Below are 27,316 nucleotides of genomic sequence, written 5' to 3' on the forward strand. Positions count from 1 at the left end.
CGGAGGCTTGGAGAAGGGACCCAGCAACTGGAGTGTGAAGTTGGAGTGTTGTTGGACTCTGGGACATAGTTGGTCAGGCATTTCAAGACAAGGGGGCTGCAGGTGCAGGGGTGTCGTGTCGGGTTTTCTCTTCAAATCTGGTCGCAGTCGGGGGGACCCTTAAAGGTGAGGATGCAGGCGTCTAAGGTGGTCTCCCAACTTTGTATCCAAGGTCAAGATCGCCGAGGGTACCTCGCTGGGGTGTTGGGCCACTCTAACTCGGGCCGTGGGCGTTGGGTGCAGAGTGGTGCAGATACCTGGTTCTGTCTGGATCCTGGTGTCTGAGCTGGAGTTGGCTGTTGGAAAAATTCTGTGTCCACGGAAGATCAGAGTCTTTCCTTGAAGGCAGAGCAGGTCCCAGGGATTCTTGGAGGCTGCTGGCTGCAGGAAACGCTAAGCTTGCAGGGGTTCTGAAGCAGGAGACCAGCCGGTAGGGCTGAGGACAAAGCTGCTGTCGGCCTCTCTGCTGCATGGATCCTTCTTGTGGAAGAGGTGTGGCGCAGCAGCCAGGGCGACTGACTCCGGAACCCGGGGGCTCACGGTTCGATCCCCGGTTCGGCGGCAGATCAGCCCAGCGCCATGTGATAATGGGCAACAGTTCGCTTAATCTTCCCGACGGCCACCAGCGCCTTGACACCCCCTGGTAATTGTTCGCGCTTTACAAATACTGGATATTCTTCTTGCCTTATCGAATCTAAGGAGCAAGGTTCAAGGGTGTCCTTAAATACCAGATTTAGGAGCGTGCAGGTTGGGACCAATGGGTCCCTTCCCTGGGTTGTCTACATCCCCTCTTATGCCACCCTCCAGTGGGAAGGGGGGCATATGCCTCGTCCTGATTGGGGGAGTCCCCCTCTTTTTCAAGGTGGGAGGGGGACTGAGATGTGTGCTTCACTTCACCTCCCCCACCTGTGTGGTAGGGTTGGCAAAGGTGGGCACATATCCCTTTCTCGTTAGGTTTTCCTGCTGATTCTCCGGCCCAAAGTAGGGGCTTAGAACTGGTTGGAGCCACTGCTGATAGCACCAGAGGCTGGGGATAGCTAACAAAGGCAGCAGGCCTTTGAAGCTTCCCCTTTATGGACCTGCCCATCCTTGGAGGAGGCAAAGGATGTGCTTTGTTTCAGGACCCATAGAGGGGAGGCTCTCTACCCAGGGGTCCAGAAATCTGTCTGGTGGCGGCAGATGGCTGGTAGCCTGTCAGGAACCACACCTGGTTGTTTTTCAGGGGCATCTCTAAGATTCCCTCTGAGTACATTTTTTCGTTAAATCCAACACTGGCCTCAGTGTGGATTTAATGTGCGGAGAAATTTGATACCAAACTACTCAGTCTTCAGTAAAGCCATCATGAAACTGTGGAGTTTGTGCTAACAAACTCCCAGCCCATGTACCCAAAATGTCTTCACTGTACTAATGTATGTGAATGGCACAGACCCTGTCTTGGCATAGTGCTCATGCAGCTATGCCCTCACATGTGGTATGGAGCAGCCTTCCTTTTAGGGTTGTAAGGCCTGCTAGAGGGGCGACTTACCCATGCCATAGGTAGTGTGTTGGTAGACATGGCATACAGGTATGCGTGCCTTGTTGGCACTTGAGGTTTGGTCTACACCAAAACACGTAGCCTGCAATGGCAGTGTGTGGGTGTAAAGTTGAGCGATCTCTGAGGGTGGCACAATACATGCTGCAGTCCTCCGAGGTCCTCTGGTCACGAGGCCCTTGGTACCAGGGGTACCTTTTACAAGGGACTTCCATATGGCTTAGAGTTGTGCTAGTTGTCGGGACAAAGGTACAGTTTTGGGAAAGACACGGGCGCGCGGGCTTGACAAACACGGGCGGGCGTGCTCGACAAACACGGCCGCACTAAAAAATGATGCTGAAGTATGTAATAATGTTTTGTGTGCCTTTTTTCCACCCATATTAACTTTGATGTAGTCTGGCGCCCACAAAATGATCATAACCCTTTGTTGGCTATTTTCCAGTAGTCTGTGAAACCGGCCAAGGCCCATGCTTTATATAAGGAATACGTGCCGTGCATTTGGTGGTCCCACATAAATGGTTTGACAAGAAATGCTCCCAGGCTCATAGTGCTTCGGGATCGCGAAGAAGTCAAGGGACCTTTATCGCCTTGCATGTAATGAGAGAATGAAAGCCCTCTGCTCAAGCCCGGGCGGGATCCCACCCAATTGGGGTCCTACCGCCCCCTTGCTCTGCTTAATGCGGATTATAAAATTTTGGCTAAGGAGCTGGCGGAGCGCCTGGCGCCAGTGGTGCCGGCACTGGTACAGGTCGACCAGAATGGCTTCGTGCCTAAACGCAGCACCTCCCTTAACCTGCGGCGGTTCTTTCGAGTGGCGTCCGATAGTGTCCAACAATGGCCTAGGGCGGGCTGCCTGGTTCTAGACCTTGAAAAGGCCTTCGACTGCCTGGAATGGGGATATCTGGTGGCGGAATTGTCGCACTACGGGCTGGGCCTCGGCTTCCTTCAACTGGCGGACCTTCTGTACAAGAACCCTACGGTGAGAGTGAGAACCGGGCCGTACATCTCAGATGCTATCCCTATTGGCCGCGGCACTAGACAGGGGTGCCCGCTCTCACCCCTCCTGTTCGTGCTCGCATTAGAGCCTCTGGCGGCCACACTCAGCAGGGAGCTAGCTGGCGGCATCCCTCTGGGCGATGTGACACATCAGGTATCGCTGTATGCGGATGACCTGTTGGTCTTTGTCAGGGATGTGTCTCACATCCCAGTTGACCTGGAGCGTATTCTATCTAAATTCGAGGCCCTCTCGGGTCTCGGGGTGAACGCTGCTAAGTCCTGCCTATACGCGTTCCGAGCCGACACTCAAGACCCGAGTTATCATCTTAGTGGTGTGCAGGTACAATGGCGACCGGATACCTTTCGTTATCTGGGTATCCAGATATATCGTCAGCCAGCGGATCTTGTGGAGGGCAACTTGGGCAGAGCCATGTCCGCAGTCAAGACTCAGATGCGGTTCTGGGGTACGCTTCCCCTCTCGGTCACGGGCCGAATAGCCTTAGTCAAAACGGTGATTTTACCCCGTCTCCTGTATTATTTCGCCAACCTGCCCATTTATATCCCGGCGTCCTTTGCGGTTTTGGCGCGGTCCCTCAGACTTTCTGTGGGGTACTACGCGTCACAGTCGCGTTGCCCAAGTTGTACCTTCCCACTGACCAGGGGGGGACTTGCAATACCGTGTTTTGAACATTACTACCTGGCTGCGCAGCTACAATGGATAGCCCGATGGCTGGCAGACAGAGGCCGTGAGGATACTGCGACCGCGGCACCCCCCCCCTCTCACTGGCTGACATCATTAAGCTTTTCCACCCGGCCGCGAAGGTATCGAGGCCTGTACCTCTTCTGTTAGTGGTAGCCCACAAATGCTACCGTTGGTGCCTCTACCTTACCCGGACCCCTTATGCCCCGGCCATACTGCTCGAGGGCTCCCCTAGTGGGCAGCGGGTGCTCAGTGCTTCGGAACTCGAGGACTGGAGCGCGGCAAACATACAAACAATGGGGGATCTTTATCGGGACGGGACCCTTCTTTCGTTTGCCGCCCTGGCGGAGGCGACTGGGTTGGCTCCCGGTCACTTTCTTCATCATGGGTCTTTAGTGGCGACGCTCACGGGCTTTTGGGAAGACCTCAGGGAGGAGCCAGAACAACATCTCACGGTGCAATATCTCCATGTCATGGGGCGGAGGAGACATCTGATTAGGTGGTTCGCGGCGTCCTTGCGCACACATGCGGCGATCAGTTTGGCACTGCTACGTTGTAAGTGGGAGGCGGACCTGGCCCGACCCGTGACTGACAGAGAGTGGGACAGGGTGCTGCAGGGCCCGACGAGAATCCCCAGGAACATGCGCTTCGCCAAATACAATTCTTCATCTTACACAGAACATATCTCACGCCCGCCTCTATTAATAGATACTTCCACCGCGTGGATGCATGCTGCCCCCGCTGTGCGGAGCTGGACGTTGGCCTAATTCATATGCTGTGGAGCTGTCCCGTACTGAGTTCATACTGGCAGGCAGTGAAGGAGGCGCTGTGCGAGTGTACAGGTCGCGATATCCCAATTCAATTTAATTCAATTCAGCTTTATTCGGTACAAATTAATGAGCATAAAAGCATACACCATCACAATCACAAATACAAAATATGAACGACTTAAAGCAGACATGATCACATATTACTAAATACTATAATCAGTTAAAACAATAATTTACACGTTTAAAATGACATATCAACATCTAAAAACACATACTTTTCCTCGAATTGATGCATTTGTTTAAAAAAGTAGCAGTATAAAAACAGATGTCCGCAGATTGTAAATTAAAAATCAATTTCATTGCGTGCTCAACCGTACGTGTACCGTATTTAACAAACATGGGTTTAAGCAAAACGATACGGAAATTAGAGTACAGCTTGCAGAATAATATAAAATGCATTGTACTCTGCTTGGAGATCCCATCGCATCTACAAGGTCCTAAGGGATATTTTTTCATTACTGGGTGGGCCACCAGATGATGCACTATTCCAAATCTCAATCTGGTCAGCACATATTTATGTGTCGGCCTGGTGACAAGGGTTAAATAGACAGGGAATCCATCCATGGCCGAATATCTGTTATAAAACATAACAGTGGACAAAGTACCAGCAATAACTGTTCTCTTCCTCTCAGCAAAAGCTAGGAAGACCCTTTTTAACTCATCCTTGGGGATCAATAAAACAGCGTTCGGATCATTTACAATATTCAGGTTAAAAATATCTGAGAAACACACAATAATGTATTTAATCCAGGGTATTGCTATGATTTTATCTAATCGCAAACAGTTCTGGATAATAGACCTTGTGAAGGACTTTTCCTCATTCAACCAAATAGACCGCCAAACCATCAGAGGACTAAGTGACAAAAGGTCAGATAGGTAATTCACAGATAGCTCTTGATGACATAAGGCATTAGAGGCCGAAGTGGGTAAACATAAAAGTTTTTTAAAAAAGGAATTCTGTTCCAGTTGCAATTCATGTACGCAACTGTAACCCCAGATTCCTGCCCCATACAATGCAGTTGATACACATCTAGCCTGATAAATTTTTACCATGTCTCTGGTCCTACGATCCCCAATTTTCTGAGAAAATCTAAAAATTCCATGGGCATTTTGTGGTAATGTGTTTCTCTATGTTGTTCTAATGGAATGTGATGAGCTCATGGAATTAGAGTGTTGATGGTAGCTGCTAGATTCTAAAGGAGTCAGTTGCTCCTGAGCCCCTTCTAAGATGGATGTCAGTCTTTATTAAACTACATGTTTCCAGCAACCTACACAAGTGTCTTCATTACAAAAGTGGCGACGACAGGGATTTGAATCCGAAGAACCGAAGAGCAACTAGAAGGGGCCAATCATCGAAGCAGTATTTCGTTTCTGAAACAGTTAAGCGTCGGATGCGTCTTTGTGAACTGTTTTTGCAGGCAAAGTGAGGATTTCGGAGGTCCGTCCTCTGCTTCGCCTCTGCTTCGCCTAAGTGAGAGCAACTCAGCATTTTTCGACGAGCTGCGGGGTTTCACGACGAGCCGGGAGCCGGGTGCCGATGCATTGCCATGGTAACGTATCTCAAGTCGAGAAGTAAGGTTTCGCTTCAACGAGCGTCAACAGTTTTGGAGGAGGCGCGCTTGAACAGCTTGCCCATGCCCCTCTTGACTTGTTCTTTGTGTGTGTAACTTCGAGTGGTGTATTCGTGAAGGCGTTTTCACGCTGGCGCCTGCCCACGCGCGCCATACGTTTTGAGCCTGATCGTGTCTGCATCGCGCGTGCCCAGCTCCCCTGCATAACTTGTCTAGTGACACCCCTGAAATAACAGCTTCTGTCTAAGGATTGAAGAAGGAGACTCTTACCTTGTCTTGATCGTCTTCCACACCGACTCTAGCAACCATAGAGTTGCTGTCTGCACGTCTTCTGGTTTTTCCTGTCTGTAGCACCCCCAGTGGTGTGTTTTGGATTTGCTACTTGTTTGCACACTCTGCTTATAAAAAAGAGAGAGAGAAGTTTGTTGTTCAACGTTGTGCACACATCTTTAAACTATATATTTTTTACAAAGAAACAGCTGTGTTGTATAGCTACGTTTTTTTTAATGGTCGTTTCAGCAGTATATTTGCTGTTTACTGCAGTGCTGGTTATTTAGCTTGTAACTTTACTTCAAGATGCAAAACATCACAGCGCCAGCCGCTTTCTTGCAAGATCCTGGTGATCCTCCTTTAGAGTGGAAACTTTGGATTCGCTCATTTAAAGCTTATTTAGTGGCTATTGACGCTACCAAATTCAAACCAGAAAGAAAAAAAGGGTTAATGTACTATCATCTTGGTGTAGAGGGTCAAAATGTTTTTGACCACCTTCCTGACTATGATGGTTCTGACGACGACATTGATGAATTTGATGCAGCTATCTTTCAACTTGACAAGTATTTTGCTAAATCTAAGAACTTGGTTGTCCACAGATTTAAGTTTTTCACCAGAACACAGAAACCATCGGAGAGTATTGATTCTTATGTAACTGCTCTGAAAGTTCTAGCGTCTACATGTGAGTTCGAAGGGTTTACTTCTCAGTTGATCAGAGATCAACTGGTGGCTAGGTGCAGTTCAAAAAAGATACAAGAACGCTTGCTCACGTGTAAGAATCCGTCTCTTGATAAGGCTATTGACATAGCGAAAAGTATTGAGGGATCAGGTCAAGATGTCAAGTCTCTTGAGGAATCACTTAACAATCTTGCATCTCGGGGGCTGTTGTGAATAAGCCCACTACGTCTGTTGAACAAAAAAGACAAACTTATACAGCTAGATCTGGTCCTCAGAACTTTGCACAGAGGAAATTATTTTGTTTTAGGTGTGGTTCACCTAATCATGTTTCTTCCTTTAGGTACTGCCCAGCGCTTGGCCAACAATGCAAGAAATGTAATAGATGGGGCCATTTTTCGAAAGCGTGTAGGGGTGGTAGATTCAATAATCCTGTTCGTTCTGTGTCTACTGAAGATAACGATGTAGAAAATGAAAATACTGGTACCAATGTTGAGTTAATGTTGGGGGTTAGGTGTGTGAAAGAAGTTAATTTCTCTTCGGTGGCTGATCCTGAAGTGGAAATTTGGATTAATGAAGTGTCCATCAAACTCTTGGTAGACACTGGTGCTCGCATTACCATCATTGATTACAAGAAGTACATTTTTTCTTGGGGTAGTCTTTCTTTGCTTCCTCCTGATGTATCTACGGTGGCATTCGAGGGCAGCAGAGTGGATCTACTGGGGTATTTTGTGGCCACTATCAAGTTCCTCGATTCTCACATCAAAGGCAAGGTTTACGTTGCTCGCAAGGGTATTAATGTCCTGGGGTTAATTCATCAAGCTGAGTTGAAGTTAGTTATTAGACCTGGTTCAACTAACCCTGTTACTGTTGAGAGACTTCCCCCCAGCTGTGGTTGTTGTTCTGTAAATGTGTCTGGTGACAGTAAGGCGCACTTTGGTTCTAATTTGATTTGGGAAATGAAATTCGAAAAGGTTTTCCAAGATAAATTGGGGACGATTTCAGATTTTGTTTTTACAATAAAAGTCAAATGTCAAGTTGTTCCAGTGAAACATAAGTTACGTAATATACCTCTAAGTGTCAGGAAAGAGCTTTCAGATATGCTTTTGCTCCTGTGTGAACAAGGCATTATTGAAAAGGTGGAAGGCACCCTGTGGTTGTCTCCCATAGTTCTCGCGAAGAAAAAAAATGGCGAACTTAGGATGTGTGTGGACTTGAGGTGTGTCAATGAAGCAATCTGGGTGGATAATTTTCCACTGCCCAGGATTGAGGACCTCATTACCAAAATTGGTCACTCTTGTTGGTTTACAAAGCTGGACCTTCGGTCAGCTTATCATCAAGTGGTATTAGATGTATCTTCTCGCCATCTGACTGCTTTTGTTACACCAGAAGGAACTTTTCAGTTCTGCAGGATGCCTTTTGGCATCGCCTCTGCGGCAGCAGTCTTTCAAAGGTTGATGTCGAGTATGTTTGATCATCTTTCCCAAGTAGTGGTGTTTCAAGACGACATCTTGGTGTTTACGGAAAGTGAAAGTGAGCATGACACGGTGGTGGGAAATGTTCTGAGTATACTAGAAGCAAGAGGTGCCACCCTAAGGAAGGACAAATGCATTTTCAAATCCAGGGAAATAGAGTATCTAGGTCATGTCTTTTCAGCTGAGGGTATCAAACCTAAACCGTGCCTTGTTAAAAGCATTGTGGATGCCCCTGCTCCAAAGAACAAAGAACAGTTGTTATCCTTCTTGGGTCTTTGTGAGTTTTATGCTAAGTTCTTAAAGAATTTTGCAAGTTTGACAGAAGCATTCAGGCCGTTGCTTAAGAAGAATGCAGAGTATAATTGGTCTGATGCTTGTGAGCAAACTTTTAAAGTGATAAAAGAAAGGATCGTCAGTGTCCCAGCATTGCAACCTTTTTCAGAGAAAAGAGATACCGTTATCACTGTAGATGCATGTGAATATGGTTTGGGAGCTGTACTCACTCAATTGGATAATGGACGTGAGTTCACTATTGGGTTTGCCTCACGCACCTTAAGGGAGGCTGAACGTAAGTACTCTGTGATAGAAAAAGAGTTGCTGGCTTGTGTGTGGAGTGTGGAGAAATTCAAGGCGTATGTTTGGGGTAGGCATTTCACACTAAAAACTGACCACTGCCCATTAGTTAATATTCTTTCGGGTAAAAAGATCAAACGCACTACAGCCAGGATTTCAAGACTTGCTGCTAAGTTGTTGGAATTTTCTTTTACAGTAGAATACATCCCGGGGGGGAAAAACTCCCGTGCGGATTGTCTTTCTCGTCTTCCCATTAATGAATGTGACAGTCTTGATTGGGAAGAAGAAATTGAAGAATGTTTCATTGCTTACATTGGTGACGCAAGCTTTTCGGAAAGTGAATGGACTTCTGCATTGCTTTCAGATTGTACGTTGAGTGAAGTTGTCACATTTGTGCAGTCTGGTTGGCCAAAAGAATCTTTGTTACCTAAAGAGATTCAACCTTTCTGGAAGGTTGCTGATGAATTATCTTTGGAAGGTAATTTGTTAGTCCGTGGGGAGAAGTTAGTAGTGCCTTCTTCTCTTTATCAACAAGTGATAACATTGGCTCATAGTGGGCATTTGGGTTCCACTCTCACTAAGAGGAAGGTCAGGGAGAGGTTTTGGTGGCCTCGTATGGATTCACAGATTGAGGATTTTGTTTTGAGTTGTACTAAGTGCAAGTCTAGTGATAAGGTATTGATAACAGAACGTGAAGTTGAATCCGTAAATCTGTGTCCAAAAAGAGTGTGGCAACGTATTAGTGTTGACTTCCTTGGTCCATACCAGATTTTGCCTCACAATTTGAGATATTTTGTTGTAATGGTAGACCATCTTTCCAGGTGGGTCGAGGTCGAACCGGTATCAGAACCATCCACAAGGAAAGTCCTGGACTGTTTTTTGAAAGTGTTTTCTAGAGAAGGTGTTCCAGCTGAATTGTTGACTGATAATGGGGTTCAATTTGTTTCCTCTGAAATGTCTTCTTTTCTAGAGAAGTGTAAGATTAAACATTTGAGAACACCTCTCTATCATCCCCAGAGTAATGGGAAAGTAGAACGCTTCAATAGGGTGTTGGTGGAGTGCATTCAAGCTTCCATTAAGAGTAATGTGGATGTGTCTCAGTCGATCCATGAACTGGTGTGGTCCCATCGCACTACTCCGCATTCTGTCACTGGTAGGTCTCCTTTCGAACTCATGAGAGGTAGGGAAGCTGCAACAGAATTATGTCCGTTTTGGATTCTTAAGAAGCTGCCAAAACAAGGAAATCTTGGTACTTGGTGTGAGACTGCTGTCTATAATTCAAATTTGTTCAGCTCAAGGAGATTGGAAAATAAAAAGGATGTGGGGTTGAAATCTTGCAAGCTAAATGTAGGGGATTGGGTACGCGTCAGGAATCCTGTTTTGGTTGGAAAGGGGTTCTCCAAGTTCAGAGATCCTGTCCAAGTGTGTGAGATTAGGAAGAATGCTGTGAAGCTTTCTGATGGCAATTGGTGGGGTGTGTCCCGTGTTGCTTTGATACCAAGCGATGTTTCTCTCCCAAAAACGGTTGCACATTCACCGAGAGTTGAGTCGGTCCCTCGAAGGAGTGACCGTATTCACAGGAGGCCCATGAGGTTCAATGATTTTGTTCCTTGTTAAAATATTAAAGGGGAGGGAATGGTGGTATTCATTTAGGTGTCTGTATGGGTTTATATTTATTGTTAATTTAGATTTGTAATTGTTTAGAAATGTATTTGTGGGGTTAGTCGTTTTACCACTTTCAATCTGCTTGTTTTGTTTATGCTAAAAAAAAGGGGGATGTGTGGTAATGTGTTTCTCTATGTTGTTCTAATGGAATGTGATGAGCTCATGGAATTAGAGTGTTGATGGTAGCTGCTAGATTCTAAAGGAGTCAGTTGCTCCTGAGCCCCTTCTAAGATGGATGTCAGTCTTTATTAAACTACATGTTTCCAGCAACCTACACAAGTGTCTTCATTACAAAATTCTAGCCATTTTATTGCGTATATTATTAAATTCATGTGTCCACTTTTTGTCATTGGAAAAAGTTATACCTAAATAACAGAATTTGTCCACCTGCTGTACTTTTAACTTATCAATAAAAAACCCTTTCACTACATGTTTAGATTTCTTTGGGCCGCAAATCATAGTGTACGTTTTACTTTTGTTAATAACTAATTTTTTGTCGTCAATAAAGGAAGCAAAACTATCCATCAATCGTTGTAACCCTATCGGAGTTCTTGACAACAATACAGCATCATCGGCGTATAGTAACACCGGTACAGGAACACCATTAATCATTGGAGCATCTGCGTGTACTTCCTTTAAAATTGCATCAATCCCATTTATAAATAAAATAAATAAAAGAGGGGCTAAAACACAACCCTGCCTTATACCTCGTTTTGCGCTGAAGTTCGGGGTACATTCTCCCTTCCTACCAAAACGTACGCATGCTTTTAATCTCTCATACATCCTGGCAAGAAAATAAATTATGCCCTCTGGCGCACCCAATTTCAACAGGGTCGACCACAGAATAGAGTGGTCGACCATGTCGAAAGCGCTGCTTAGATCAGCAAAGCACATATATATATGGCCAGATTTGGCTTCACTATACTTCCCGATCAATAATTCTAAATTGATACATTGATCGAGCGTACCCCTGCCTTTTCTAAAACCATATTGGCTATCTGCCAAAATATGATCTTGTTCTGCCCATTCTTCCAATCTTACCAGCATAATCCTGCTCATAACTTTTACGGAAGACTGGTCGGTAGTTTTTAGCCTCAGACCTGGATCCTTTCTTATATATGGGTACGATTATAGACTCCTCCCATGTCGACGGAGGGTCTATACAAACTGCGGCGTTAAAAACAACAGCCAGCAAAGGACCCCATACTTCTGGCGCATCCTTATACACGTCGCTTGGAACCCCATCCGGGCCTTGGGCCTTTCCTCCCTTACTTGCCCTAATCCCCCTTTCAACTTCTTCCACAGTAATATCAAGTGGTAATATAGGCCATCTATCTGACCCATTATTACTATTTTTCCCTGAATCAAAGATTGTTGAAAAATGGGTAATCCAGCCTTCGCATGAGACATTTGCTGTTAACTCGGGTGTATTTGTCTCCTTAAGGAATGGGGAGGTGACTGTTGCCCAAAATAATACAGAGTTAGAAAGTTCCGCCGCTTGGTTAAGAGAATCCCATGCCTGAAGCTGTAGAACCGTCTTCCTAGCTGTAATGGCCTTTTTATATTCTAGCCTCAAAGTTGTTACTAATTTTTTATCCCTAGGTCTTATTGCTAGGGCCTGCTTAAGATCAGTCAGAGCAGCAGAACAGGTTTTATCAAACCAGACAAAACCAGGTTTTGTACCACCCCTACTACCACTTGTGAACTTTGCGTTAATGGCATTGTTGATTCCTATAAAACTAGATAAGATCCGCTCATGATCCAATCTATTTTCTAAAATAAAAACAATGTCTGCTAAATTCTTCATAATAATGGATTCAGTCAATTCGGATGCTTTTGTACCTATCCATCTCAACCTTACCCCATTAGCCCGATGGGCTTCGATATTTCCAACCGTGGTCCCTGTCTCTCTATCATTCTCCCCCCACAAAGTCATGGGCACAATGATACAATTGTGATCACTAGTGTCCATTATTTCCATTTCCAATGGGGCAAAACAATCGGCAATACTAGAGGATACCAACACATGATCAATTACAGACTTGGAGCGCCAATTCCTAAATGTGGGGATAGGTAAACCATTACTGTCCCTGCAGCAATCCAAAATTACCAGGTCAAGGCACCCCATTAATGTATTCACATTTTCCCCATACATATCATTACCAAAGTGTGGGACCTCCCATCCGTCATTATTCGTAACCCCACAAGCCTTTGTAGATAATAACTCACATAACGGTGTATTGAAATCCCCACACCAGATAATATCAAATACTACATTGGAGTCCAAACTTAAGGTATCAATAGCGTTGGCCAGTTCGGTTATTATTCTGCCCCTGGTGCTATCAAAAATGTTGTTATAATAATTGATCAGAAGGATGTTACGACTTTTGCCTTCGCGAAACCAGATCATCTGTATTAGATCGCCCACCGGCACATATTTTTCCACCAGCATCTGGCGATTGACCGATACAAGGGTGAGTAAGCCCCCTTTAGCTCTTCCCGGGCCCTCTCCATATGCTGGTAGGTTATATGAGACAAATCCCTCATAATCAATATTATCTTTGCACCAGGTTTCCTGGAAACATAAAATATCGTACCTATTAATAAAGGGTTCCCAACCAGGGTCTCTACTTTAAGATTTCAGACCAGCTACATTCCAGCACACCATCCTGGAACATTTACCTGTTCTGGTGGTAATCCCACTGATAGAACCTCGGGCATTTCCCTCCATGTTGACAGCCCCACTTGATTGGCCTGCTTCACATTCGTTCATACTACCCTCATAATTATTCTCTGCCTCATTCTGATCAGGCACAAATCCGGAGACCATAGAAGTTATTTCAGGTACAAATCCGGAGACCATAGAAGTTATTTCAGGTACACAGTCATCCATATATTGATCCCTGTCGGGACCCTCTTCCCTTGCTAAACCCATCTCCATCTCATTTGTGCGTCAATCATTGGAGTCCAGGGAACTAAGTGCATGAAATCTGTTCTGTGTAGGGATATCAAAATGAGGTTTAAAAGTGGGCGGGTAAGTAGAGATTCTAGTATTGTTCCTCCGGTTGACATTAAGGTGATTGTAAAAGTAACCTAGTGCTCGGGCACATACATTGCCATCGTTAATTGGGAGGGATGCCGCTCTTAGGAGGACGGTAGTAACATGCTGTGGGTGTTTGAAATTAATAATTACACAGTCCCCTTTTGAGCTTTTCCTATCATTCCCGATCCAATTGACTCTTCTGGTAGTCAGGACATTATCATAGAAATTCAATGGGAAACCACATTGTCTATTTAGCCAAGATAGACATTTATTTTTTAAGGAATCATGGGTTTCCTGGTGACCCCTGTTATCAAGCGGCGGTACATTTGTGAGTACCACCACATAAGGAGCACACTCAGGTGGGAGGTTAATAGCGCACTTTTTGTTAGTTTCCTCCCATCTATTTATGTTATCTATGGCAGGCAAAGCCTTGCTAATTAAGTGCATGCTCCTTTGAGGTGTTATGGGGTTAACACTATTGTTCCCTTTATTTCCTGTGGCTTCCTTAGAAGAATCTCCCTGTCCCTGATGCTTATGTTGATTGCTAGTAGTGTCAGTTGCAGCAATTGTGACAGTAGTAGCAGCGGACACCTCTCCTGGTTTGTCTAAGACCTTTCTAAGCAAACCACCCAATCTAGCAACTTCTTTTGTCAATTCCTCAATTTTTAAGACTAAAGGATCTATAATGCCTCTAATCTTTAAACCAATAATCTCCTCTAGGTTAGTTACTATATCATCCTCCACTCCCACCTTATTAGATTTGCTCATTACATTAGTATCTGCGACTTTATCTGGTGAGGCTGCTCGTTTCCGCCCATTCCGCAGTGCCCCCTTTTTAATAGGGAATTTCCTACATGTTCTAACTGCCCGTACTTTTGGAGTTGGTAGACATTGTTCCACCATATCAGGGCAGTCATCTGTTCTTAACTCATTGGGGGTAGTTTGTTGTCACATCTCTACCAACTCTACCCCTTCCGGAATATTAATGTCAGAGTGATTGTTCGCATCCTCCATGCTAGATGCTGATGAACCCCCTACAGGGCTTTCTAATTGCGGGGTGCTAATTTTTCCCAGCGACAGTCGCCTTTCAGAGTTTATCTTACTAACCTTCTGGACCAAATAATTATCCATAGTACGTGGCCCAGAAAGGGGCTTAGATCTAGACATTTTATAAAACGGCACAACCCCGTCTAAGCTTACTGAATTGTTATAACGGTTTCCCCGTTTATATTTATCCTATATTTAAAACTTTAAAACAATAGCACAGTCTTAGTAGCCCACTCAATGTCACCCCTGGAGCTTGTGTACCATATATGTTCAGGAACAGCGTCTCTGGCCCAGCCCAGTCTCTTCTGGGCTCTGAGGGCCACAGAGGGCCCGCCCTTTGCCCGGGCTTAGCCCGGCGCCGCCCGCGCGCGTCCCGCGACGCGGAGGGAGCCTCACAGTTTTAAGCGCCTCCGGGCGCGCAGGGAAGCGGAAGCGGGAAGTGCCGCTAGGGACTCTGGGGGATGTAGTCCCCAACGCGGCGTCCAGCAAGGTCTTTGGCGGCAAAGAAGACCACAGCGCCTCCGGACCCCCGGGCTATGCAGAGTGCGCAGCGGAGCGTCCACCAGCCAGGTATGTTCCTCGTTATGCCCCCGCTCCACCGAGGGAGCCTCACAGTTTTAAGCGCCTCCGGGCGCGCAGGGAAGCGGAAGCGGGAAGTGCCGCTAGGGACTCTGGGGGATGTAGTCCCCAACGCGGCGTCCAGCAAGGTCTTTGGCGGCAAAGAAGAAGACCACAGCGCCTCCGGACCCCCGGGCTATGCAGAGTGCGCAGCGGAGCGTCCACCAGCCAGGTATGTTCCTCGTTATGCCCCCGCTCCACCGAGGGAGCCTCACAGTTTTAAGCGCCTCCGGGCGCGCAGGGAAGCGGAAGCGAGAAGTGCCGCTAGGGACTCTGGGGAATGTAGTCCCCAACGCGGCGTCCAGCAAGGTCTTTGGCGGCAAAGAAGACCACAGCGCCTCCGGACCCCCGGGCTATGCAGAGTGCGCAGCGGAGCGTCCACCAGCCAGGTATGTTCCTCGTTATGCCCCCGCGATATCCCATTTGAGTGGCCAGCCTACCTATTACACCTCTTCCACAGAACTCCTTCCACAAAGGTTACTTCTCGGTTCATTGACTTGGGGCTAGTGGTGTCGAAGCGGCTACTCACCAAGCGCTGGAAGGCAACTGCTCCACCACACACGCGGGCATGGCGCAGTTCATTCTTGGTGTGGGCTAAGGCGGAGGGCACGGACCTCTGGAGGGAGGAAACGCTAGGCCTCAGAAAGACACCCATAGCAGCCCAGTGGGAGGCGCTTTTGCAGACCATGATGCGCTCAGAGGGGGATCCCGCAGAGGCCTGTCGGGTACGTGATGAGGACGCCATCCCGGGGAGTAAGGAGCTAGTTCGCCCTGAGGAGTGTCATGGCGTACAGTAGCGAGGGCATAGCCAGGGTGGCGGGACACAAGAGCGAGCGCGAAACTGTCTATGCAGTGGCCCGGGTGGGAGGCATGGGACTGGGGGGGGACGACCTACGGGACGTGGGCAAGCAATACTTGACCAATGGCCAGACCTTGCTGCTGTTGCTGTACTGGTTGAGCGTTAGCTGTTTGGCCCCTGTTATTTTATGATTTGCTATCTGTTTATGGAGAAATCCTAGGAGAGAATAGGTGAAGTATTAGTACTCTTTCTCTGGGGTCGCCCCCTCCTGTGGTAGGATTCCAAAAGCGGCTTTATAGTTGTCGCCACAGTTGAGAGGACTTTTACGGTGACAGGAGACCAGGAGGTATACCCGTTCTCCACAGACAAATGTATGCTCGTCCGGGTGCGTAACCATGGTATAAATGTTGCTGTACATTATTCTGTTTACATAATGTGATGTACACCTTTTCAAAAACAAAAAAAACTCAAACAGATTTATAAATGAAATGAGAGAATGAAAGCCTTAAAAAAAAAAACAAAAAAAAAAAACATTCAAAACGCTATGGGAATATCTTCTGGGAGCTTGTGCCTTGCGGGACAGTGCAGCCTTTTGGGGGTATAGTAAACCACCCTCTGCTTCGTTTAGGGCAAACGTCGGTGCAAACTCTGACTTTAACCCCAGAGGCTTGGTTCGATCATTTTGTGGCTATTTATGGTCTTAATAGTGGGGATTCACAGTATAGCGGCTGTGAGGACTGAATGCTCACCCTCCAGTGGGAGGAAGTTAGGAAAGCCATCTTGTCCCTCTCTGATAAGGCTCCTGGACCGGATGGGATTCTGCTGGACCGGTTTAATTCTGCCATTGACCTGTGTGCCCCTATGGTGCATTCGGCATCTTCATACAGCTACTTGTTTCCAACTAGTTGGTCCCATTCCATGATTGTGCCCATTTTTTTAAAGGGGACTATGATAGACCCAGCATGCTATCGCCCGATTTCTTTGTGGGATAGTGAAGTGAAAATGATAAGCCGGTCCTCGTCATCTGTGGGCTCAATATAACATTGTACTATCCGAGATCCAGGGTGGGTTTAGGGCAGGGGCTGTTGAGCAAAACCTAAATCTCGATCTGTTGATCTTTAAATATACAAAGGTGGTGGGGGTCGGGGTGGGGGGGGTACAGCCACTTTTCCTTCATGGATCTAAGCTCCTCCTTTGATAGGGTTAGCAGGGCTAAATTCAGGGCTGTGTTGGGGTCAATGGGGGTGCAAGCCGGCTCTGGTCACCTTCCTGTATGAGGGCCTTATCGCCTCTGTCTGGGTGGGACCAATGGTGAAGGTACCCAGTCTTTAATTTTAATAGAGGGGTGCGCCAGGGTTGTGTCCTTTCTCTTTGTTCTCTATAGTAATGGTTTGAAGTCATCCCTATAAGAACTTGAGACTGACGTCCCTTGTGTTGACGGTCACTCATTTCCCGCATTCTTGTACGCAGATGATGCTGTTCTATTAGCAAGCATGACCAACGTTCTGCTGAGTCTCCTAGATCTTTGTCATTTTCATGGATGTACTCGTGACTAACTATTCCAAGTACCATGTTATGGTTATAGGACCTAGAAATACTAGCTCCAAAACATTTGTGGTGAAGGGTCACCCTGTCAGTAGGGTAGAGACCTTTTCTTATCTGGGCATCCTACTGGACTCCCATTGTTCTTGGCAACCTTTTACTCAAGAAAAATACCATGCTGTTTTAGTGAACAGTATCAGTGTGGTATTGAAACGCCTAGGCCAGACCCACGTTGAGTTGACTTTCAAAGTGCATTCCTGCAGCTAGTTTAGGGTGTTAAATATGGGGCTATATATAATCTGTTCACTTACTGGTGGCTAAAAATACTTTTATGAGAAGTCTCTTAAAATGTCCCCCAAAATATCCCCATTGAGAGAGTGCAAGAAGAATTGGGGTGGCTTCAGGAAGAATTAGCAGTGGGGTAAATTTGTTATCACGTTCGCCTTCGGCCCTGCTTTTATGGTTATCCCCTTGACTGAAGGAAGAGCTAAATCTCAACAGACTTCTAGTTTGCAACTGTATGACTTTGGGTCACATATCCCGTATACCCTGGTTGTTTTTTATCGGGAGAACATTTACTGAGTTGGGCAAAGATTTTTTTTAACCTGACTGTATAGTGAAAGGGGATATTGCCTGACTAAAGCAGGCTTTTCACTCCAGGGTGGCAGTAGAAAGAGAGGCTGTTGCCTTGATTAAGAGCTCGTAGGCCATTTTTAGGTCTCACCTAGCATTGTAGCGTGCATGCGTTGCTTGCTCTGCGAAACATATTGTGGAAAAGGAGATTTCTGAAGGGGACTTGAAGCCCCGCCCATCCTTTTCATTGGTCAGCGTCATCGTTTATGGTAAACGGTGGCCTCTGATTGAAAAGGAGGCTTATTTGTTACCGCTCTGTCTCCTTTTTGGACGGCCCCTCCAGACTGGATCGCTTGGTTGAAGGCTGTCGTGACGATATTTCTTATCTTTGAAGGCGTGTAGTAACGGATCATGTTTCCGCATCGTTTGACTTGCATCAAGGTTCAGGCAGAGTTCAAAAAGCTCAGCTGTATCGGCGCCGCACCCAGTTTTGCTTTCATTGTCTTGTTTACCCGGGCTCCTCCATCCTCCCCCTCCTTTCTCTGTCAAACAATGGTAGCTGCGGAAGTACATGCGAGTTTATTTAGAAGGCACCACGCTGAGTTTGGTTGTTTGATATTGGTGGTCTCCGTCCATCTCGCGAGGGGTGTGTCGGGCTCAGCCTCAGTGGAGCATCAGCTTTTCGTGGCTGCCGTGCTTGGCTGGGGTAGGTGGTTTCGGGGCGGGAGGCTGTCCCACTCAGACATGTCTCGAAAGATGATATAAAGCCCTCCCTGGGCTGGCAGTCAGGCTTAAGGCGAGCAAGAGTGTGGTTTCTGACGAGACGGCCATGTGCGTTCGCAGCACAGGAACCCGGGAGGACTTAGAGTGGGTGTGCACTGTCCAGCCACACACCCAGCAAAGGAAAGTGATCATAAGTGATGGAGCTGTGGAGCTTGGAGAGATCGGTCAAAATATTGGTTTCCAGACTAAACGGAAAACATGTGATCCTGGCCAAAAGTCTGCGGTGCTCAATTTCTGCATCTCCCAAAACATTCCGAACTTTAATGGCATAAAACATGGCGCACACATAAGATATCCTTTCTAAACATTGTCGGTGTGAAGGACTTGCAAAAACTCAGTAGTACCTCAAGTATGCCACACCTATCCAAAGAAAGCCCCATCCCTTTCTGTGCAACATCTACCTCTCAGGAAGGTTCCTCGTGGCGGTTTCAAGCGGGGAACACATATTGACGCTGTGAAGTGCATCATACTTATAAAGCAAATCACCCCGTAGAGCTTCATGACACAAGTCCTTAGGACGTGCTCTTGGTCGGCTTTACTGCACATTACACCTCTGGTCATTATCAATCACTCAGACCAGAGTTGGAAAGGGTAACAGCAGTCAAAGCCTCTCTTGCATGAAAATATGCATGTCACTGTCACAGACATCTAGAGTAAAACTGTTACCGATGCGGAGACTCTAATCCCGTTCCCAACGTCGAAAGTTGGCAGCTCCGGAGGTTACTCCACAGTCTCTCTCCTGCTAGACATCAGTGTGTTTGGCTGTAACTTTAATATTGTTCCCCCCTCCCCCCCCTCGCTTAAAGCGAGCTGTCGATGGAAAAGCCTGCTTCTGGGGCTGGCCTTGATTATCCTTCCAGCACCATGCAGCCACTCTATCTTTTTACCTCCTCCAAGGCCTACTCCCACCGCCGATATCCTGCCCGTCCATACTAGGCGCCTTCATAGCAACATGGCGGTAGCTTAAGTCGAGAGCTCCCGTAGGCGGGAGGGTTCGAGGCTCACCACAATCCAGGGCAGCTCACATGTGCGCGGGGGTGCCTCCGAGACCACAGAGGCTGCTCTCACCTCCAGGTTGTGCCGTCAGAGACCGCACAGATCACTCTTGACTTTAAGAAAGCCCCAGCGCTGTTAGGAGACCCGCAAATTCACCCCACAAGCCTCTGGTGGTTTGGAGGGTTTGTGAAGGCGTTGCGTTTACTCACAAGGTAATGACTTTCACTCGCACCACAACTGCACATTTTTACAGTTTCTGATATCTTTTGTAGCACCAGAGTCACCTTAACTGGAGTTAATTTCAGCCACACCTCCTGCCTCCTTGGGGCATGGCTATTTAATTCATTCAGTTACCGCCGCCAGCGGCGAGTTGTGTAATGTTGCAATCTTGGCGTTGCGGAGCAATAATTTTCTAGCAGTTTAACTCGCCATCTTTGTTTATGCCACAGCTTCTGCCATTATTAGACACAGCTATTTTGACCATTACGGTTGCCGTGGCTTATTTTAAGCAGGACCCACAGAGCCTACTTCTTTTCGTGCACTAGTTTTCACTTTGTGCCTGTGTGAATCGCTGGTGCCGAGGCATTTTACTACTCGACTGGCTAGAGGTGATATGTAACTGATTTCTTCGCATGCAGTGATCATTAAAGAGGGGCATCTAGAGCCACGGCAACGCTGAGCCGAGCTGGTGTGCTGCAACATGCACCACCTCAACTGGCTCAACCCTGGACACTAACCCTTTAAAAAGAGGTGCCTGTAACTGGGCTTACATACTGTGTGTTCGTGTGGACCTCGTAGTATGTCATGCTAGATTCTAACACTAGGTACTCCTGTCACCATAGCACACCTGTCTTTGCTGGCCACTTAAGCACCCTCAGGTTTACTACTTTACATAACCAGTCATCATGACTTTACACCGCCCTGCACTATGTTTCTTCATGGCATGCTGCATGCCCGTGTAAGCGCCCCTCAATGCAGTGTTCCAACCGCCTATAAGCATCCATCTTGCATGCCGTGCTACAGCCTCAAGCGCACCCCGATTCTATATAATATGCCGAAGGTGCACTTTTAACATAGCACACTTGGGAGCACCCACCCACGTGCAACTGTGCACATGGTGTGGCACATCATCCCTGTACACAATAATGGTACAGCATGGATTGACCTCCCCTCGCCCCACTAGCAGAAAGCACTGTGTTCAAAACCTTATTTAAGAGGCACACTTTTTTACCTGGGCCATCTCAGTGGTGGTTATTAAACACATGCCACAGCAGGGTGTGCACATTCCCAGGTCCCGGGGAGGCCACTCCTCTCACACAATGGCATTGTCATTTACAACACCAATAGCTCTCAATTAGGCAAATGCGAGACCTATTGCATTTCCAATGCTTGTTTTATGGGGCTGTCCAGCTATCCCCTCAGGTTGTTGACCTATTTTAGATTAAATCTACCCCATTAGCTGATGTTTTCCAGGGGGATGGGGGTTAGACTACAACTGCACAGCTCCCTGCCTGTACCTGTGATAACATTTCCATTCTTGATACTTCATACATAGTACTGATATGTCCCAAAGTAAATCAGTTTACACCATCAGCTTGTCCGTCAGCTGCTCTTAACTTTGAATCTCAGTCAGGTGAGACCTGCCCTTCTGTTTTTACAAGTCTTACAATCGCCCGATATGTGCCTATTTGTGTCACAATTTTTATGTGCCATTTTACACTGTAGCTGAACTAATTTAACTATTGCATATATTGATGAGTTGTTATTTAACTCGTTGTTCTTCAAGTGGTCGTCCGCTTGCTTTATATTCTGATTGAGCATGTGCATCTTCTCCGATGACTCTTATAATATCTGTTTGTTGTGGGTTTATGTGCTTTTATTCAGTGAATGTATAATTTTAAGACTAAATTTAATAAAATTTAAAAAAGTTATTATTCCTTCATTCATAAGTGGAATGTTTTTGAATTCCCTTCTCTTATACACTGTTATAAAGCCTTCCTGAAAACTTGCAGTTCGGTTTTAGGAAGATAGAGCTGCAGTGCCATGCTGATGTAATTTGCTTGGTTACATGTAACAGTGCCCTGTGGAAAAATATTTTCACCTTACGGGGATATCCTTTCATTTTAAAATCTAACATGTGCCTTTTTTGTAACTCTTGAATTACTGAAATGTAAGCACAACATTAGAGAATAGTTGGCTGAGGAGCAGGGAGAGGGAGCGCGGCAGCGAGGCGAACGCGCGCTGCTGCACACGCTGGCCACCGACTGGAATAAGCATTGCAAAGGCGGGACATGCGCCCATCTTTGCCCAATCGCGTGCTTTTAAAAAATTTAAAAAAAACACGCTAAAGCCAATGGCGGGCGGCGAAAGCCTGCTCACACGCACGAGTGTGTGAGCAGCTTTCAGAACCCCCTTACAAGAGGTCTCGCGCTGCGCGAGCAGTGCTGCGCACTGCAGCGCTAGGCGCGAGACCTAAAGCACAATTGGTTAACTTATTCAAGAATCAATCAATCAATCAAAGACATTTATAGAGCGCACTACCTACCCGTAGGGTCTCAAGGCGCTGGGGGGAGGGGGGGGTGTGCCGCTACTGCTCGAATAGCCAGGTCTTGAGCTTCTTCCTGAAGGAGAGGTGGTCTTGGGTCAGGCGCAGGTCGGCCGGGAGGGAGTTCCAGGTCTTGGCGGCCAGGTAGGAGAAGGACCTTCCTCCTGTAGTGGCTCTGCGGATGCGTGGGACGGCGGCGAGGGCGTGGCTGGCAGATCGGAGGTGGCGTTTGGGAGCGTAGAAGTTGATGCGGTTGTTGAGGTAGCTCGGGCATTGATCGTGGAGAGCTTTGTGTGCGTGGGTAAGGAGGCGGAAGGTGATTCTCTTGTTGACCGGGAGCCAGTGCAGGTCTCTTAGGTGTCCGGAGATGTGGCTGTGTCGTGGGATGTCGAGGATGAGTCTGGCTGAGGCGTTCTGGATGCGCTATTAAATTGAGTCCATCTCATTGCAGTGCAGACTGGATAAAATAATGGCATGTAAGCAAGTGGAAAAATACCAAGTTACTGCATCGCCTTAATATTTCAATCTTCCTTTGTCAGCCAGCCAATCGCTACATTAAAAACATTAAGTGCAGAACATTTTTCATACAATAGCATGCAGGGAAACTCTATCACAAGGGAAAACCCTCACCTTATGTCAACCTAACAGTAGATGTAAAAGTTGATCTTCAGATGTTGGAAGTCAGAGGCCACCCTTGATAAACAGAATTGGCCTAAAGATCTTTTGTTACTATGTAGATCTGAACAGATAATGTATTTTAAATCATTAGGTCGAATTTTATATACATTGGATGATTTCTGTGAATTGTATGCATGCACTTTTTTCTGTATGGTGCCAAAACGGGTAAAACCTGTATTCTACTTTCTCCTCCCCTTTTAGTGTGTCTCCCCTTTGTAGTCTGGTTAGTTGTCAAACCGTTCATTCTTTTACAATGGATATATTGCTGTGGGCACTAGTCTTTTTCCTGCGATATTTAGTCTATTTCATCTTTCTTGCAGTTTTTTATTTGATTATATTAGTTTCTGTGCACTGTTCCTCTTGCAGTGCGTAGTTTAACCTTTCAATAAAATATAAAGCAAATAAATAATAGCACATCTCGTGTCACTACTGCTCGGTCTGAATCTAAGCATAATATGGTAATTTGTGGAATGATGCAGTGTGAGGTGTGTGGGTTCGTAAGTGATGCAAAATTACTTGACCATTCATCCCCTAACACGACCTTCTTTATTCTCATTAATGGTCAGTTGATTTGAACTTTGAAAAGATTACTTATTACATTTAACCTATTAATTACTTCTTATTCAGCTCTTGTGATCTGCATTGTGTGTGTTGTAATATAAATTTTAAGTTCAATGAAATCCATGCCAACAGTGTGGTATTTATAGACCTAAAGTATTTGTGTGTTAAATTTGTGTTTTTTGTTTTAGAGGCTCTGAGGCCAGTTATCTTGCTGCGAATGTACCAAAGGCTACACCCAAAGATTTATCAGATTTATCCGCAATGGAGGAAGCTCTGGACGAATTAATCAAGAATTGTGCTCGGCAATTATTTGAAATGACCGATCATAAAGAAAATGCAAAATATCCTTTCAGGGTGACCAACTCATAGAACCATGTCAAATTTTTATGTTTGAATTTTTATTACATATTTTTAAACTGACAGAGTTGTAACTCTTGAACATGTATTTCAGAGCAAGTATTTTTGATTCCTCCTCTTGTAGTCTCTAACGTTACAGGATTTTCTCTACAGTAATGAAAAACGAAATCCTATTTATGCAAAGGAATTGGAAAATGTTCTGCATGTTTTTTGTGTATCTGTTAATCCTTAACTACCGAACTCTAGCTTATGTAACATATCAAGATATTAATGGCATTCAAGCATTCAGCGAGCAAATAGTCATTGCAATCAAAGCTCCAGAAGAAACCAAACTGGAAGTACCTGCTCCAAAAGAAGTAAAAGATTTTCTATTTGTAATTTTTAATACATGCTGTTGAAGAAATGTGTTCATTTGTTTGTGAATAGTGGTTGAAAGTGATCCTACCAAAGGGGTTGTTGTCCACACTAAGAACGTTTCTGAAAGCAAACTCTCTAGAAACCATCAGTAACAAGCATTTGCAATGCAATAGGTCTCGAATTGACATGATTTTGAGCTATTGGCATTATGAATGAATGAATGAAAGGTAGGTTTATATAGCGCAACTGTCACTCCAGACGGAGCCTCCTGGCGCTGAAAGATAACCAGACTGACTTTTAGTATGCGAACTAAATAAGGGCAAGAGAGTAGGCGTCAGAAAGACCAAAGATCCAGGTCCTAAGGGCACGTCTAAACAGATCTTGCTGTTGTATTGCCCTCAGTTCCTTAGGTAAATGATTCCATGCCTTTGCTCCAAGTATCGTGACTGATTTCCCTCCCTTTGTTGACAGTTTAAACCTGCCCACTGCCAAAAGATTAGCCGAGCTTGATCGTAGTGTTCTGGCAGTAGTGTAAGGTTTAAATCTGGCGGACAGATAGGCAGGTCCGACTCCTCGAACGGCTCTAAAGGTCGTCAAAAGAAGTTTAAAAAGGATTCTTTTAGGAATTGAAAGCCAATGCAGAGTCTTCAAAGCAGCTGAGGCCGATGATTTACAGGGAAGTCCTAAAGCCAGTCTAGCAGCTGCATGTTGGACCACCTGAAGCCGTTTTAGGGAAGATTTGTTAGTCCCAACGAGAAGGCTGTTGCAGTAGTCCAACCGCGACAGTATAAGAGCTACTGTTACTGTTTACCTTGCTGCTGGTGGAATGACATTGAAGAACTTTTTCAGTGTACGAATGTGGCTAAAGCAGGTCCCCGTTAGTTTTGAGACATGAGGCTTAAATGAAAGTGAGGAGTCAAACAGAACTCCCAGATTTCTAGCAACCTCATGACAATGCCTTCTATTTATGTTTTGAGTTTTAAAACATAAATACAAGGTATTGTTATTTCCAATACTAATAGCTTAAAATCGTCCAGTTTGATTACTGCATTGAAGCCGGTGGACACCTGTACCTAGCGCTGGGACACCTCTTGAGGTCTCCCTACACCGCACTGATTAGAGGCATGATCCTCGTTCTGATTCCAGCTGCATTAGCCTCCCCATAACTTTACACCAAAGTAATCTCATCAAATTCATACAGTACTTTCTTCCCCCATCCAACCGGCTCCTCTAACTTACTTTCCGGACACTGGCTCTTAGCGCTGCACGTCCTCCTTTTGCTGATTAGCTATCTTTCCCGAGCATGAATATAGTGTTGCTGATCGGCGTTTGCTGGATTCTGGAAGCGTGGCCCTTACGTGACTTGCTAACAGACTGGCCTCAGAAAGCACAACATGGTGATGGAGACCTGCGGAGCGACATGTGGGTGTCCCCAAGAGTGACTGCCTTCTGGGACAGGCAGGGAAGTGCATGTAAATCACCAAAGAAGAAAGCATCTAGTTACCATTAGAGGAAGTGCCTATTTGGTGAAAGAGGTTGACACATGTCACCCTTTCTAACTGTCCCATATTTACCCCATTATCTGGTTATCCAGTCCTCATGAAGGAAGGGCTCAGGAACCCCTGTAGTCACACTTTTGTCAAGGTACGTGCCTCTCGAGAAACCTGATCCCGTCTGCTCCTTCCTCCCACCTGGCGGTGTGTGAGGACATCCCGTCACATTTTTGTGTATTTACAGCTACAGATGCTATGACCCTGACACCGATAATCGCTTCGCACTGCGTGGCTGTGTAAAAATGTTGCTTATTACCTCTTCTCTTGTGCTGCTAAAACATTTTTTATTAGTGTGATACTCTTTTTAAACAAATTGTTTTTAATCATTACCTTCGTTTTTCTGAAATATTGTGTTTTTACCTTGTTGGGGAATTTCTGGTGGGTCTTTTTAAAAAGAAATAAAGAGGGAATCCTGACTTGATCCTAGTCCAGCCTCTGACCGTCACCGCCTGCCTGTTGACTGCGCGGTCTAGTTGTTTGACAAGCAGGCATTACTTAAACGTGACGCTGCTCGCGCGCGCAGCGGGCGCGCCCAAGGCAAGCGCGTCCCGGAGGCGGACAGAGCAGCACAGGACGTCGGTTTATCTGTGAATCAACGTGCTATTATTACATACAGTGCACAAGATCTTCACAACATCCGTAGGTGCGTAATGTGCCGTCCACACCTCTATGCCCTCGATAGCGAGTTGGTTTCGGGGTGTAAAGACTGTTGTTGGACTCCACAACTTGTTTTGGATTCATCCAGGGATTTTGTCTCTTCTATGTTGCAAGGTTCAGCTCAGGAGCCAAAGGACAATCATTTAAAGATGTTCCTGTTAAACACACGCTCAATGAAGAAACATGAGTTTCATATTTGCGACTTATTAGCCGACCTTAACCCTGATGTTATGTTCCGAACTGAAACGTGGCTTACTGAAGCCTCTAATCCGACGATTGCCAATGCTATACCAGCAGGGTACTTGATTATGAGGAAATATCGTCTTTTAGGTGGGGCGGCGGTTTAGCCATTATTTTTAAAAATTCCTTTAGCTGTACCTCTTTAGCCCTATCTGATTTAGATGGCGCAGAAAGTTTGGGTTTTCTGTTGAAGGTTTGAGCCCATCAAACGATAGCGGGTGCTCTGATCTATCGGCCCCCTGGCCCGATCCAATAGATTTTTTGAATTTATAGGCCAGCTGTCGGCTTCTATTGCGGCTAATTATAGCCAGTGTCTTGTTTTGGGTGATTTTAATATTCATATGGATAAGGCTCAGGTTCCCGCTACTATACAATTGTATGAATCCCTGGACACTCTTAATCTTACCCCTTACCTTAAACTAGCCCCCCATGAAAAAGGACATATCTTGGATCAAGTCTTTTCCTCTGTGAAGATCATATCTGAGACCCCACTTGCTCTAACGTGGTCAGACCACTACTGAATAAAATTCAACATCGTGAAAGAGTTAAATAAAGTAGGGCCTACGGGCAAGTCTATTTCCCGGAGTAGTTTTAGAGCTTTTAACCTGATGACACCCGAGGCAATTCAGAGGGCCTTAAGTA

At 46.0% G+C, this 27,316-nt stretch overlaps 1 protein-coding gene across 4 annotated transcripts in view; it reads left to right on the forward strand.

The window, feature by feature from the left end:
• E2F6 (E2F transcription factor 6) overlaps window positions 1-27,316 on the forward strand; it is a 228,407-nt gene that overhangs the window by 135,236 nt on the left and 65,855 nt on the right. For all 4 annotated transcript variants that reach the window (XM_085610691.1, XM_085610690.1, XM_085610688.1 and 1 more), the window contains 2 exons: window positions 23,699-23,851; window positions 24,109-24,223. In XM_085610691.1, the coding sequence (XP_085466817.1) occupies window positions 23,699-23,851; window positions 24,109-24,223 (268 nt within the window). The remainder of the gene's footprint in view (window positions 1-23,698; window positions 23,852-24,108; window positions 24,224-27,316) is intronic.

The sequence above is a fragment of the Triturus cristatus genome, chromosome 6 (assembly GCF_964204655.1).
Source record: "Triturus cristatus chromosome 6, aTriCri1.1, whole genome shotgun sequence".
Lineage (NCBI taxonomy): Eukaryota > Metazoa > Chordata > Amphibia > Caudata > Salamandridae > Triturus > Triturus cristatus.